The sequence below is a fragment of the Sinocyclocheilus grahami genome, unplaced genomic scaffold, assembly GCF_001515645.1.
Source record: "Sinocyclocheilus grahami isolate Dianchi unplaced genomic scaffold, SAMN03320097.WGS_v1.1 scaffold468.1, whole genome shotgun sequence".
Taxonomy (NCBI): Eukaryota; Metazoa; Chordata; class Actinopteri; order Cypriniformes; family Cyprinidae; genus Sinocyclocheilus; species Sinocyclocheilus grahami.
Genome location: NW_015505647.1, coordinates 927,633 through 943,878, shown reverse-complemented (window position 1 = coordinate 943,878; position 16,246 = coordinate 927,633). Strand labels below are relative to the sequence as shown.

At 39.6% G+C, this 16,246-nt stretch overlaps 1 protein-coding gene across 1 annotated transcript in view; it reads left to right on the top strand.

Annotated features, from left to right (window-relative positions):
* Positions 1 to 16,246, top strand: part of LOC107553274 (gephyrin-like) — a 107,285-nt gene that overhangs the window by 33,127 nt on the left and 57,912 nt on the right. The window contains exons 2-3 of the mRNA XM_016235456.1: positions 9,331 to 9,409; positions 15,978 to 16,035. Of these exons, the coding sequence (XP_016090942.1) occupies positions 9,331 to 9,409; positions 15,978 to 16,035 (137 nt within the window). The remainder of the gene's footprint in view (positions 1 to 9,330; positions 9,410 to 15,977; positions 16,036 to 16,246) is intronic.

The following is a 16,246-nucleotide window of genomic DNA, read 5'->3' as shown; positions in this document are numbered from 1 at the left end:
CATGTCATCCCGGACTACATATCCCATCATCCATTGCACTGATTGCACACAGCTGTAACCAATCATACATTCACTATATAACACTCACTCAGATCCCTTTCGGGTGGCCGAATATTGTATGCGCGTATCGCTAGTTGTGATAGCTACGTTACGGAGCCTGCTTTGAGTTTCTTAGTCTAGCCTAGTCTTGCCTTGTCTGTTTCCTCGTCTTCTGATCATTGCCTGTGTACTTTGGATTACCTCTCTCGTCTTGCCCTGTTCGGATACTGTTTGCCCCTGCCTGGACCTTTGCTTTGTACCTGGATCATCTCTCTAGTCTCGCCCTGTTGGATTACGTTCGTCTTTGACTGACCCTCGCTTGTTTACCGGACTACCCTTGCCTTGTCTTCTACATACCAGTTTGCCTATGTCTGACCTATGCCTGTTTATGACCACGTCTTAATAAAAGCTTTGCACATGGATCCGCACGTCTCATGTTCTGGTTACTCCTTAACAACAAGGAGGTGTGCTAAAATTAAACCCCCACCCTGTATTTTACATTCGGTTTCATTCAGAAATACAATACTGAAATAATGTCATAACTTCCCGGTTCATGTGGACTTTAAATCTTTCCAAAACAGTCCAAAAACATTGAGTGTGAATGAAGTCTAGGTCTCACCTACTTAGGACTGAACCTGCAACCATTTTGCTACCACCACCCCATATCCTTAATTTCAGGGATGCGAATATTCAGGGATCCCGTAATACCGTCATAATCTTCATATTACTTGGGTCATATTGCAATACGGTTCCAGCTTTCTTTATATGCAGAAATATAAAAAGTATTATAGGACATCAAGACTTATTAAACTGCAGTAAGGCTTTCATACACTATCTCTTGCAAATTGCGTGTTTCATATCAGGCTTTAGTTTTTTCTTTAATTCTATTAAAGATGAAATGAGTCCAATCCAGTGCATATGTAGAACGAGGCATCTTCAGTTTGTGCATCCATATTAAAATAACTTCTGGAAGCTCTCAAATAACCATTCCAGTCTAAGCCGTGCTGTTTGTTTCGAATTAACAACAACCCTATATAATAGTAATTAAAGCACCGATGCTTGGCTTCAGAGTGGAGATTCTGTATTGCCATGAAAGATGAGCGGGTTAGATAATTGTAATATTATATTGTATTGATTTCATTAGTTTTCTAATAATGGAATAATTCAAGTGCCAGTTTGTGTTGGCTGGAGTGGACCTACTTTGAAAAAAAAACATTACACCACATCTGGGTAATATAACATGTTGACGTAATGAGATCTGTGATGTGATCTGAGTGCTGTGGCCATACAGACCTCCGTGAAGTTGGCCCCCCACGCAATGCAAAACGTCGGCAAAATAGTCTCAATCGTTTGTACTCCGTTTGTGCCGTAATATTAAAATAATATTTAATGTTCATTTTCTGAGGTCACTCAGCCCCCCACATGCTCCAAATTTACCCCAAACAGTCTCGTTTGTTTGTGCTTCGTTTGTGCTGGTTTGTGCAGGTAAAAGTTTTGTTTATGCTGCTTCGGTTTTTAAAATATTAGACATCGAATTATAGGCGATGACGTCACTCAGCCCCCCACATGCTCCAAATTCACCCAAAACAATCTTCTTTGTTTGTGCTTCATTTGAATGAATGAATGATGCATTTACAAAGAAGATTGTAAATTTGGAGCATGTGGGGGGCTGAGTGATATAGTGTATTGTTGTACACCCAAAGCGCTTTTACAATCATGAGGGGGTCTCGCCTCAACCACCACCAGTGTGCAGCATCCACTTGGATGATGCGACGGCAGCCACAGCACAACGGCGCCAGTGTGCTCACCACAGCTACAGGTGGAGAGGAGAGAGAGTCATAGAGCCAATCAAGTGGATGGGGATTATTAGGAGGCCATGATTGACAAAGGCCAGGGGGGCAATTTGGCCAGGACACCGGGGTTATACCCCTACTCTTTACGAGAAGTGCCATGGGATTTTTAATGACCACAGAGAGTCAGGACCTCGGTTTAACGCCTCATCCGAAAGACGGTGTTTTTTTTGACAGTATAGTGTCCCCGTCATAGGCGGAGCGTGTGTAAGGCTGGGGAAGGCTTAGCATTATAACCAATCACACACGATTCTGTTGAGCTTAGGAATGCAATGGCCAATCAGAGGCATTCAGATGAGTTATCGCGGAAACTCATCAGTTTTGTTGAATGCGCACACGTTCGATGACTGAATTCCGCGAATTCTCTCATCATAAACAACAAAGCAGATGTATGTACAATGTAAGTAAGGGATTAATTTCGCAGTGTAGACAGCTTCAGTGATTATAAAGATAGTTTTGTTTTGTTGAGAGTGTGATAGATCAAAGTTAGTGATAATGTAATTTCTATAATTATCTCTGTCCTTTGATTTTTAGAAGTGGTAAAAAAATGTAGGAGAGTGAAAGGGCTCAAGATGACAGGAATGGAGGAATGCGAAGAGATGAGTGCTGAGATTCCTCTCTGTTATGTGTGTGGCGGCTTCCTGAACAAATCTCTTCTCAATATTTATCAGCGTGGTAATGAAATATTAATTATGGCGGACAACCCAACCTCACAGATATATAAAAAAAACATTGTAGGAAAAATGTGGAATTATTTCACAGTAATTAAAATGGAAAAACTCACACTTGAGACTTATTCCTCTCGTTTTTTTTAGGGAATTGTAGCGTCTGGATTTCCAGGTCCGGAAAAGTAATATAGTCATGCGTTTATGTTAGACCGGCTTAATGTGTTTATGTCGTATGTTAGACTAGTTTAAGTGTTTATGTAGTTAATAAAACCTTACTTGTATCACACTTGACGTGTTCATTGTTTACTCATAACCGGAGTCAATAATCATGCAGATTTACGTTACAAACTTATAGAATTGTACAGTAAGAAAGTTATTTCCTTTAACCAGGAAATTAACGTTCTTAGAGTTGACAAGACGGTTGACCCTGAGTGGTCAGCTAAATATCTACAGTGGATCTAAAATATGAATAGTTAATTATAACTAGTTATGGTTAATTATTCATATTTCCCATGAGCTGATTCGCTACAGAATTGTATAGTTGTGATTTCCAGGTCCGGAAAAGTAATACAGTCATTGGAATTTCTCTAATGAATATACTTTTTCTTTTTTTTTTCTTGGAATGCTTGACTCTAAACTGTATTATTGGCTACACTTTTAAAAATAAAGGTGCTTCACGATGCCATAGAAGAACCTTTTTGTCTAAATGGTTCCATAAAGAACCTTTAACATCTGAAGAACCTTTCTGTTTCACAAAAGGTTCTTTGTGGTGAAAGAAGGTTCTTCAGATTATAAAAAAGTAAGAAAGAGATGGTTCTTTAAAGAACCTTTGACTGAATGGTTCTTTGTGGAACCAAAAATGGTTCTTCTATGGCATCGCTTGAAGCACCTTTTGAAGCACCTTTATTTTTAAGAGTGTAGATGTCGCTCCTCCTAAATGTTTTAGAAATCTTCATCCAGAAATCATGAACAACTGGAAAAGTCATGGAGATTTTTCATCTTTATTTATAAAATATGTAGTTCTCAATGTTGTGAAACTGCAAGGTGCTCCTTATACATTAAGGATATATTATAGATACTTTTCAAATATAGATAATCATGGTAACAGGATTGACATTTTAAGATCACCCCCTTCTGACAATCATAAGATAAATTGAGTAAAAAAAGAGGAGTTTAATTATTTTTTATTTTATTATTATTATTATTATTTACGTTTTAAATGTTGATGGCACTTTTCACAAGGTATTTTGATTTATGGAGTTGTTACTTGTAAAAGGTAAAAATATGATGATAACAGAGTTGACGCATAACCTGGGCTGTTTTGTTCAAGTGTTTTTATTTTTTTAGTTAGTTTTTTGACCAATATTTATTTCAGCTTTGTTTCAATTAACTAATACAGTTGTAGTTCAAATAAACTCAAATAATAAAGACATTTTACTAAATAATTGTAGTGTTTATAATTTTTTTGCTTGTTTTTTTCTGTTCAGCCTGAATCGTGAGTTCAAAATCGTGAATCGAATCGAGAGTTCAAAACCGTGAATCGAATCGAGAGTTCAAAATCGTGGATCGAACCGCACAGACATATTTGTTGATTTCTTGAACCCAATTGCCAAGCAGAGGAGTTAGAATCCAGTTTTTCCGACTTTAAAGCATAGCCTACTGCCACATAAAACTCCATGCGATCGCCTAAATATGAGCTACTGATAATGAAAACTTCTTAAACACAGTTTTATCCAGGCCTGGTTCTAGAATTAAATACTGAGGGTGCTTCAGAAATTAATGAGTGTGCTCTGGCCTGAATGAACATATTTTTTCTCATATATTTTTGTCCCGTCCATTGCTCTTTCAAGTGTGAATCCCGCATAATATGCGGATGTCATTCCCTAAACTGTGCAGCATGTACAGTATGTGGCTGAAAAACAAAACTTTTATACAAATTCTGAATAGATTATATATAGCAAGCATACAAAGACTCACACAAAGACTCAAATACTCCTTGCATCTGTTGATTTCATTTTATGTGTGCATTATTTGGTTTTATTTAGTGTGAATCTTCGGTTTCAACAGCTCTGAATAAACAATGTGATATGTGGCCGGCCAATGTTTATTTGAATCAAAACACAAAACATTAGGCTATTTACCCTATTTGCATCTGCGAGCCATCCGTTAAACATTTTCTGTGTGTGTTAACGTCAGTATTTATGACTGTCGAATGTCTGACTACTTGACTCTTTGCAGACCATGTGTTTCTGAATTCTTCATCAAACGCAACATCGCACGGAGAAAAAGACTTGAAAAACGAACACCAAGTAGGCCTAGTTTAACACCGAGTAATGAGCCCATATCATTTCGGGGTGGGGGTGTTACGGAGGTTGGGCACCCACCGGCATAAACATAAATCTGTGCCTATGACTGTAACATTAACAACAATATTGTTGAAGTCACTTTCAGGTTGATTTTCTTCCAGCTGATGAACGATACAAACATTGACAGCCAATTACAATCCGCACAGCTTTAAGACTGCAGCGTGCACTTACAATAAACAGAACATTATCATCTGTTGGTGTTGACACTAGTTTATTAGTTTAATCTCGTTATTATGGTTGCACTTTATTTTACTGTACATGCACTTACATGTACTTACTCTGTACTTACTTTAGAAAGTACTGGAAAATATAAGGTAACTACATGGGTTAGGGTTAGGGGTAGTAATAAGTTCAGGGTTAGTATCTAGTTATTACCCAGTTTTGCAACACTCACATTTGCCTCAGAAAATTAAAAAAGGATCTAATTTTAGTCATGCTAGGCTACTAAAAGAGTTCTTAAAAATAAGTTTCAACCTTATTTGCTACTTAGTGTCAGAATAAACCTTGAAAAACCTGAAGGGGGATGAAACAAGACAAAGTAAATTAAACCAACTGGATTAGCTGATCGTCCAATCAGAGACATACTCGTCCTTGTGCTGTGAGCTTTAGTACCGGATGTTTCTATATTTTTATAGCAGGAGGGTTTTTTAAAGGGAATTCTGCTCCTCCGAGATTTGCAGCTCAAAGCTGGGCTTATCTGCTCCCAGGTGTTGGACCTGTGGTGTTTGAGGAACAGAGTGAGGTCCACAGGTCTTCTCTGGATGTAGGCAGGGGTTAACGAGACAGGGTTTTACATCAGTTCAGCTCATGCAAGTCTAACTCCTACTCACAGCCGCAGGCAACACACACTTGCGCACGCTCACACACACACACACACACACACACACACAGTCTCACGCTGAGAGGGAAACTCTCACCTCACCAAAGTGTCCATGCAGACAGACTTTTTTTTCGTCTGCAGAGCTGTGAGTCACAGACATGAGGTAGAAAGAAAGAGTGTGTGTGTGTGTGTGTGTCCGTGTGTGCGCATACCTTCCTACAAACAGAGCTTGAAGGATGCTGTTTCTTTGTAACTTTGTAACAATTGGAGATGTTCAGTAATTAATTTACACTTGTATTACTTAATATAATATTTCCTTTTAACAAACTAAAAATGTAACATGGTATTTCCATGCTCTTTTGAACATGTACCATACTATTACCATGTTTTTTTCTCAGAGTACTGTGGTATACAACAAATTATGAAGTACATTTAGAGTACTATAGTATCATGATATGTAGCCTAAGTAGTACTTGTTCTGTTCATATTTCAAAAATATTATAGTAATACTATTTAATTATTTTGAGTACCTTGGTGTACCTTGGCATTCTTTTAAATACCATTGAGGAGTAGTATAGTATTAACTTCCATTACTATCATAATACCAAATGTTGAAATCACATTTTTGGGTACCTTGGAATACCACACAAATACCATGGTTACCATCAGTACTTTTTGTGAAGTGGTATTTTATAATCAATATATATTTGAATATTTACAAGCCTTTGTCATCCGGTTGCAAACAGACGGTCAATGGAATGAGCAAATACACAATTGGTGAGTAATTATTGCTTTTCATCAAATCAGTTACAACTTCAGGGCAAATGTTAAGAGATTGTAGGGATCGTACCTATTCGCATGTATAAAAGTCAGATTTTTTTGTTGTATACGGTCATATAGTATATATTTTTTGAGTTCATTGGAATACCATGTAATGCAATGCACCATGTACCATGGTGTTTGAATCAATGTCATGGTATAAATCAAATAACTATGGTATTATCATTGGTTACTATGAGTGTACCACCACAGTAGTTTTTGTAATGTTTGAAAGGAACAATGACAATGGCTTTGACAAGGAATTTATATGCTTAACAGTGCTTTGTTTGAGAGGTGTAGCTCTTTAGCAGGTCCGGAAAAATAGACAACTCTCCTCTCCTCTCATGCAGGGCAGAGCTGTGGTGACATTAACATTCTGATGCCTTAACGTCTCTGATGAATGTTCCAATTGCTGCACCTCTCTCTCTCTCTCTCTCTTTCTGTCTCTGTCTTTCTCTCTCTCTCTCGCATACACACACGGTCACTTATATACTATACGCATCGGCAGAATAATCCTCCTCCTTCACACTCATTCATTCACACACACACAGACGTTGCATTTGCGTGCCTGCGACAAGAAGTTTTTTGCCGCCTCTCTGAGGAGAGCTCACTTCTTCTGCCTCCTGCAGGGAACACCAGCCTATTTATAGATCAAGGGTTAGCAGGGTGGAGAGAGAGAGAACAGAGAGAGCAAGAGATGAGGAGAAAAGAGAGAAGGGTGAGAAAATGCTGCAATTATGAAGCAAGTGTTGCACCGAGCTCTTGTGCGTAATAGAGAATGTGATGGTGAACGGCAGCGCTTTATCATTTATTTACACAGCACAGGTCATTGTCTTCTCTTGTCACAGATTTTGACCCGTTTTGAGCTACACTAGACCCTTATATATCCACATCACAATGCTGTTGAAATAACTATTATTTCTATTACTATTAAAAGCATATAAAAGCATTTGCAAGTATTGAATTTGGTAATGCAGCATATTTCTAGGTGATGCATATTTGATGAGAAAAAAATGTAGGATTAGACTTCATTTAACCATCGAGAATGGATCATGAACAGTCGCCTCTATATGGCCAGTGGTTGAGAAATAAGAGGGCATGGTGACCTTAAAATGTCATTTCAGAGGCATAGAAATTTATGTTTTATTTGAAAAGATATTTTTCTTTGGCATAACATGCACAATAAGACCAGGTTTAAATGGGGTTTCAACGTTGACTTGAGGGATATTGCCCAGTGTTGTAATACTTGGACTCGGTCTTGGTCTTCTTGTCATGGACTCTGCAGCATTTGGAGCATTCAGTCTTGACTAGGGCTGCACGATAAATCGTATGCGATATTTAACGCGCATCTTATCAGTAAAGCCGGTTCTGTAATCAGCGGTAAATCTCCATCACGTGCGTGCTTTCACATTGAGCAGCATTAACTACACAGAGCCGTTGTTCACTGACGAGCTGCTCAAAACCACGTTCATATTCGTGCGATTTTTTTTGAGCAGCTCGTCACGATAAATCGATGCGATTTATCGTGCAGCCCTAGTCTTGACTCAGAATACAACACTGCAGACACATTTTGTTTTTCTGTACCGACTCACACATATGATCACTCTGTGCTGGACCAGTATGTATACACTGTGGAGACTCGTGTGACACTGATTCTAAACCAGGCTTCGTTCAGACTCGGACTCGACCCTCTTCTGGTCTTAGTCTTGACTTGGACTCAACCTATTATAGGTCTCGGCCTGGACTTAGACTCAGATGAGCTGGCTTTGTCTACAACACTGATATAGTCCACACTTTTTTATTTTCTTCCCCAAAGCACAATAATACATTTAGTCAGGTTTTCTTGCACCACAAACGGCGAACATGTAGTTTATGTCTATTATCCACCTTTTTTGGGGGGCTTTAAGTTAAACTTTTCTTGGCACTGTGCTTTTAGAGGAAAAGGAAATTGTCACATTTATTCACTCTCATTTAGTTTAGACACAAAATAAGACTCTTTTGCTTATACAGTGAAAGTCAGTGGAGTCCAAACATTTTTATTTTTGGATGAACTGTTTCTTTAAGAATTCTATATGCAAATGACTTCTGTTTTAATTGGCTAGACTCTTACTAACTTCTCGCTTGTAATGCTAGTGAATTCTAAATGGGCATTGATATGTGAACCTGGTCGGTCATATGCTAATGAGCTTACTGTGTGTGGCATCAATACAATGATGATTTATGATTGATTTTTGCAGCATAGTTTTTGTAGATGGTTCTTATGTGTTCAAAAAGAAGGAAAGGAGCAAGATAAATCCTGTTTTCAATGATACACTCCCTTTAACTACTGTTGCAATTGTAACTACTACTGGTAGCTTTGTGCTGGTGCTTGAAGATTTGTACTGAACTGATGGTTATCAGTGGTGGTGTTTCTGCTCACCATCGTACAGGTTGAAAAATCCTAGAGCAATTTGACACAACGCAGAGGAGGACAGTAATGTTAATGCTCTGTGGTGCGTAACAGTGTGGCCTCCGTTACATAGTATACATGAGGGCCTTAGAGTATGATTCTCCATGTTTGTAGCTGTGTGATTTTGTTGAGTAATGTGTTTTGACATAACTCATATTCTCTCAAACCTCAGGACTAACGTGACGTTTAAGGAATCAGACATGTATGGTCTGTGAAGGGGCATTTTGTTATTTCCATGCAATGATGTGCCTTTTTTCCCTCTTTTCTCTTCCCTTTTTCCATGTCTCACGTCCTTTCTCCATCTCTTTCCTGTCTGCAGTGAGTGACAGCTGCTTCAGAAACCTTGCTGAGGACCGCAGTGGAGTAAACCTCAAAGATCTTGTCCATGACCCGTCCTTGTAAGTGACTCACACACAACACATTGGCTATGCACAATACAACAATGCCCCTGCATCAGGTCCTGTTCACCATAGGACATTTCCAGTTATCGTGTTCCATTCCTAGTCTTTCTGTGCTGAATGGATGGTTGTCCTTCATGAAGATCAAGGCTCTGTCCCAAATTGAAAGGCATGGAGATCAAGGCCCTGTCCCAGATCAAGGCATGTTCATGAAGCTCACAAAACAGCAGTGCAGCGGTGTTCAGTCTTGCTCCTGGAGGGCCAGTGTCCTGCAGAGTTCTCTAAACTGCCTCAACATACTTGCCTGGAAGTTTCTAGTAATCCTGAAGACCTTGATTATCTCGTTTCATTTAGGATTGGAGCTAAACTCTGCAGGATATTGGCCCTCCAAGAGCAGGATTGGACATCCTTGCCATAGCTTAACCCTATTTACTGTCCCTATGCGCCCTTGAATACAGCCTTATGCTGATCCCACACTGATGTGAACTACTACCCAACAATCCAAACTAATGTGCAGGGCTCCAGACTGCGACCAAATTTCTGCCTGTGCGACTGAATTTTGTGTGCGGTCACACTGGCGCGACCACCGCGTTGTTGAACTCATAAGCGCTGCCATTTCTGTTGCATATGTGAAAAATCAAATGGCTAACGAAACTGAAAGCATAACAAAACCGCGCTACTCGTTTGAACTGCGCAGCGCTTCGAGTGTAGAGCCTGGTTTATATTCGCCGCGTCAGCACGAGCGCAAAGGTGCGCACAGCTAAAATGATGCACACATTGAGGAAACGATGGATGGTTTACAAGCTAAAGTAAAGTAAAAGGCCGCTTCTTAAACCAGAGAGGGTGAACATGGTGATATTCTTGTGTGAAAAAAAACATGCAAGCACCGTCACCGTCAGCAAGTATAGTTTTACTTTTCTTTTTGTTTTCATTTTGAAAAGCTTGTTATCTTTGCTGTTTACCTCACATTATGCTATGGAGGCTCTCTTTTATTATGTTTTTTTTATTTGATTCCTCAGTGTTTGCTAAACTTTCTGTAATTTATTAGTCGTTATATAATACAGCATGTCGTGTTTGCCATGCCTCGTCTTATTCATTTTTGTTAATAAATGTTTTGTAAGCTAGTTTGTCATTGTATCCTACTATCTTTGAAAAAAGTGAATAATGTTTCAAATAATATTTATAAACCATATATAATTAATAAAGTTGCTTAAACAATTAGAAAAAAACAGCACCATGCATGTATGTATAGTTTAATACAAAGGACCGAAAACCAATCACAAAAGTAGGCTACTTTCTTCATTTAAAAACATAAATGAAAAACCGCCATAAAGTCTTGAGACATGTTTTTTAAAACTTGAACTTACATTCATTTTACATGGCTTTCTAAACATGGCGCTCTCTTGTGTGAGACGCGAGTGCAACGCTGATAGATGTCCCTCTAGAAAATGTGATAAATATGCGTTCTGTGTGAACGGCTTGGTTTCAGTTTTGACATAAACAACATCTTCTCCACACTGATGCTCTCGTTTTCCGCAATATATTGAATGAACAACGTAGCAGCACCGCATCTAGTGGGTTCAACTGGATAGGCTAACAAAAGCATTAAATGCAATGAAACTTACATCATCGTCGCATTTCGTGCGCCACTGATAAGGCTACCTGACGGCTGACGCAGATCTAAAATTGCTGTGGATTTTTTTTTTTTTAATTCGATGAATATTTGAAATTAGATTTTTGTTTTTGACAGCCCTACTACTGATGAAAAAGAACGGGTTGAATGTTAACCACTTTCGTTTCCATATAACTATGAACAATGATAAAAGTCCATCAGCATGCATTGATTAATCCCATGTTGTAGCGGAAAAAAAAAAAGTAAATTTTTTTTTCAACCAAATCATGTGCTCGTGCGACCAACTGAGAAAGTTAGTTGCAAAAGAGCGACCAGTGGGAAGAATGAGTCTAGAGCCCTGATGTGTGAACTTGGTGGAGGACTACAAGCGTTTAGGTTGGCATTTGGGACAAGAAGCCCTATCATACACCCAGCACAATGCAGCGCAAGACGTGGCGCAAGTGTTTTTGCTAGTTTCAGCCCGACTCAGTTCTCATTTTCCCATCCCGCGGCACATTGTTTAAATAGCAAATGCATTTGCGCGACCATGGGCGTGCTGGTCTGAAAAAGAGGTGAGTTCAGGCACATTGTTGGCACGTTGCTATTTTGAGGAACTGAAAATAGACTGCACCATAGACCAACTCAAACCTGGTCTAAAGTCTGGTGCAATATTTTTTCTTTGTTATTTAAAGAGCGCGCTAGTAATATGCGCCTATAGGTGGGTGCCCAACGTGTGTACACTTTGCTTATTACACACACAGAAGCACACAAACATTTAAAAAAAAAATTACATTACATTCCGCCATGTAAATAGCGATGGCGCGAGCGCAATTGGCTTTTAAAGGGGATGGGAGATGAAAGACTGATTGGTTTATTGCACGTTACGCCCAAAAACACCCATTACTCCTTAAGAGAATAGGGACAACCTGTATAGACCATGCGCTTGGACGCGTCGACAGTTTTCCCGTCATTAAACTAGCAAAAGTGGATGCGGACACGCCCTGAGTGCACCTGCGCCGTGCGCTTTAGACCATGCACTTAGATCGTTAAAATAGGGCCGTTGAGTCCATCTCTTACAAAGGAGGACAGCAGCTACAGTTTCTTACTCTGTCTGTCTGCATTACCTTTCATGCATTTTTGCAAATGTCATTGATTCTGTGAATCGACAGAATTTGAAGCAACGCTTCTTTACAGTTTCCAGGAATTGAGGTGCACAGGCTTTTATCAGTTTCCTGGGAAGCAAGGCTTTCTTTATAGGGTATCAAACTGATATAATAAATGCTTCTGAGTAACCGCTTGTTGCTGGGATTGCCAAAGTTTGCAAGGGTTATGGCATCAGATCTTTGAAAAATATTTAACAGTTGTATTTTAGACTAGCAAGTAAACAAGATTCTTAAGCAGCCCTAAAGTCCTTGAAAGACCTCTTGCTTTTTTTAAGTTTGTAAAAAAAGCAACTCTGTGGTGGCTGATGATCCCTTTTCTAAATGAAACTGAATGCAGGGGTCTTCAAATCTGCAAGGACCTGTCCTTTCTGAAAGGCCCCTAGGTAGATGTTTTTTGGCTAGAATACGCTTCAAAATGGACCAGACTTTACACTAGTAGTCAAAAATCTGGGTCCATAAGACCAGCCAATATATAAACGATCAAGTCATCTCTTTTACATCCTGTAATTTGTATTTGATAGTAAGGAGTTCAAGTGAAAGTGTCAGTTACATTAAAGGTGGATCTACTTTTGACTAGGTGCATATGAGGTACATAACTAGCATATTTATTTTCCTCAGTCATGCGTCAAAGTCATAAAAAATGACCGCATGACTGAACTGCTGGAGACTGCACTTAGGAGTGCTTGTGTGCAGAGTATGTCGGCATGAACTCTTGCAAATAGACGTAGTTAGGACTCTTCACATAATGAAGGCCTCTCGTACGGCAGCTACTTCTTGTATACTTCAGCAGAGACCTCTCGTGCTTTGAGAAACCTTTAACAATCTTTCAGCAAGAAGGAGAGCTCATCATCCTTCCACCTCTTTGTGTAAATGCTGCCTTCTCTAGGCATAATCCGAAGGTTGGAAGGTCTCAAGGCCTCAAGGCACATCCAAATCAAATGTTCACTAACAACCTGTCTAAAAAGATGCACCAATCTAGTTGATTTCTGAAGTGCCTTGGAAGACCAGTTTCCTTGAGATGTAACTTACAGAAAACACAACCTATTAAGTTGATAAAGCAGCTTTTGATTTCAGACACAGCAAGGATGCAGTGCCCCATCCAAATAATTGAATTATCTGGGTTTATTGGTGTTGTGGCGTTACGGGTAAAGAGGATTAAGCAGTAGAGTCATAGGTCTCTATGATGGATCAGGAATCGTTGGGAACTTGTTCCAAGACTGCATTGTACCAGAACCTGCAATGCCAATCTATCTCTGTTTCTACTTTAGTATCAAAAACTAAAGATTTGCTCAGAGCAATTATATGTACCTCGACCAAGGTCAGAGGAGCGACAGAGACAGCAGGATGTAGGTCTCTGAAAGATGTCAGAGAGGAAGAGAAGCATGGGGCGCAGCCAGAAGGTAGAGATAGTTCAGAGTGTATTGATGGATAAGGTATGTGTGTGTTGTCTGTTGATTGGTGAGCTCCATCTCCAGTGCTCTGTCAGCACAGGTGAATTGATTCATCGGAAGAGCTGTCAGTTTTACTAACGAGGTGTGGTAAAAATAGAGCTGAATTAATCATAGTGGGGACTCACATGGCTCACCGTCCTCTGGATAGAGACGATTCCGACGTCTTTACCTGCAGAGGGGTGAGCATGCAGACGTTTGAGAAAGGGACAGCTGAGCACTAACCTGAGAAACAGAGATGGACATGTCTTCACCCGAGAGCAGTAAAGTGTCACCGAGGTCATAGTTCCTTATGAGAGCGACTTTTATTTGCCGTGGGCCTGCAGACAGTTATTTATTAACTCGCCAAAGTTTTTTTTTTTTTTAAGTGACAGTAGAGAAGAAACAGGAAATTGGGATGGATTGTATTGGGACGGGGCCATAATTGAACCTGCATGAGCACCACAGCGCAACATGTCTTAAAGTCACCTTGAAATCAAAATGGAAAATTCTTATTTTTCTATGAAAAATAAGCAGTATTTATTATAAATGACTTAACTGTGCACATCATAATTTTTTGTAAAATTGATGCACACTTTAATCTAAAAAACTTCCCCTTCTTGCAGTGATATCTCTTCTCTGATGATGTGTGCACTAGTAGAAGGACGGGAAAACCTGTCACTCACATGAGATCGCACCAATGGCAAATGACACCGATTCAATCAATTCTCAACTATGGTAAACTATGGTTAGTGTAGCAAAAACATGCTTAATTTGTGGTTACCATGTTTTAACTACAGTAACCATGTGTTTTTGGTTTTATTTGTAGTGAAACCATAGTTAATTTTCGTAAGGGTGAGCATGGGTGGCTAGTAGTTGCATCCATGCACTTCACCACAGAGTTTGAAAGTTTTCAACCTCTTTTAAAGTTGAAACCTCTACTAAATCAGTAAACACAGACACACATTAACATACTTGTTCGGGTTGTGAAAGGCTGTGCAGCCCAACCCACTTACACACTCATCGATCACACAATCGATCACAGTTTCAGAAGATGCTCCAGTCAGATTCAGCATTATTCCGTCACTTTCCTTTGTTCGCGTATGCGTGTGCATGTGTGTACTCACTTACACAAACAAAATACCCAGGTTGAAATCCCAAACTCATCTCAGTCTTAAAGCACCTCTCCCCAAACCCCCAATCTTCACACACCAGCGGTTTCCCTGGCAACCGGATTAAAGAGCTCTGCATCTTTGTGTTCAGCATATTCTTCTTTTAGTCACTGCTCTCCGTGTCTCTTTCTCCCTCTCTGTTTCTTTCTTTTTCTCTATTTGTTGCTCTTTTGTGGGCATTACACCATGATAGATAGATTAAGAGATGACAGATCATATACAGTTGATAGATCATTGCTTCACGAGAAAACGTAGATGCAAAACAACAACATAATTAACACAGAAAGCCCAAAATATACAAATAAGCTTCAGAAAACCAGTCCTGAGCCAAACTGAGAAAAGAGATTTTACTAAATCATTTCAGTTTCCTGACACATGAGCTTGTCCTTGTTTAGTAAGACCCATTGTGGTGTGCACCCATTTTGGGAAACATGGTGCTCATGCAGGCAATACAAGTTCGAGTCTGGCTTGCATTATCTCCTAAACCCGTTCGTTGTAACATGCGACTGATCTTCAACTTAGCTGCGCTAGTTTGCATCTCGTATCACCTCTGTCTTCTCACATAATAACAATTTATACCTAAATGAACATGAAACATTGATTTGTTCATGTATTTTGTATATAAACATGCAGTACTAATTGGAAGAATGTACTTGTTTGTTTGTCAAAATCAAAATGAAATGTGCCCACATCTGTGCTTGAGCGGCTCTATTTATTGCTAGTTGCAGTACTAGAAGCAACCACTAGTGTGTGCTGCACTTCAGAATTCAAACATGGTTTGCTCAAAAGTTTTGTGCATGTCTGTTCAAATTTGCTTTCTCTCCAGAGATTTTACACCATATAGGAATACAAATATACGTTTATATAGGAAACTGGTTTTGTAGCCTAAAAAAAGTGCTGTCAAAGTTGAATCATCTGTGAGCCGTCACCCCTGTGAATGCAGAAGTGAATAAAACAGCAGGAGTCTTGTGAAAGAAGAGAAAATTCTTCTTTAACTGTCATTCCTGTTGTGGGTGGAGTGTGTGGGGATGTATTTTGACAGCTTTCTGGTACCTCAGGCATTGTGTTGCTCTTTCTCTTTCCTGCACTCTGTCACGTTGCGTTTTTTCCCCCTCTCTCGCTCCCCGTTTCTCTCCTGCTGTTGGGACCGAACCTACAATAACGGTTGTTGTTGTTTGTGTGTTCCACCCACAGGCTCGGAGGCATAATCTCTGCATACAAAATAGTCCCTGATGAGATTGACGAGATCAAGGTAACGCTTCCTCTCACCCCTTCAGTGAGGCCATGAGGCACACGTGCACGTCCATACACACCTCTGCACACTGCTGCCCCCTAGAGGCCAATATTAGTGCTGCACTCCTAGTGATAATATGCTTTACTTGAAGTTTATCTGAGCTCACGTATGGATAAATGTAATGAAAGTGTGTAAAAGTATGTAAAACATAGAAATATCATTGCAAAAG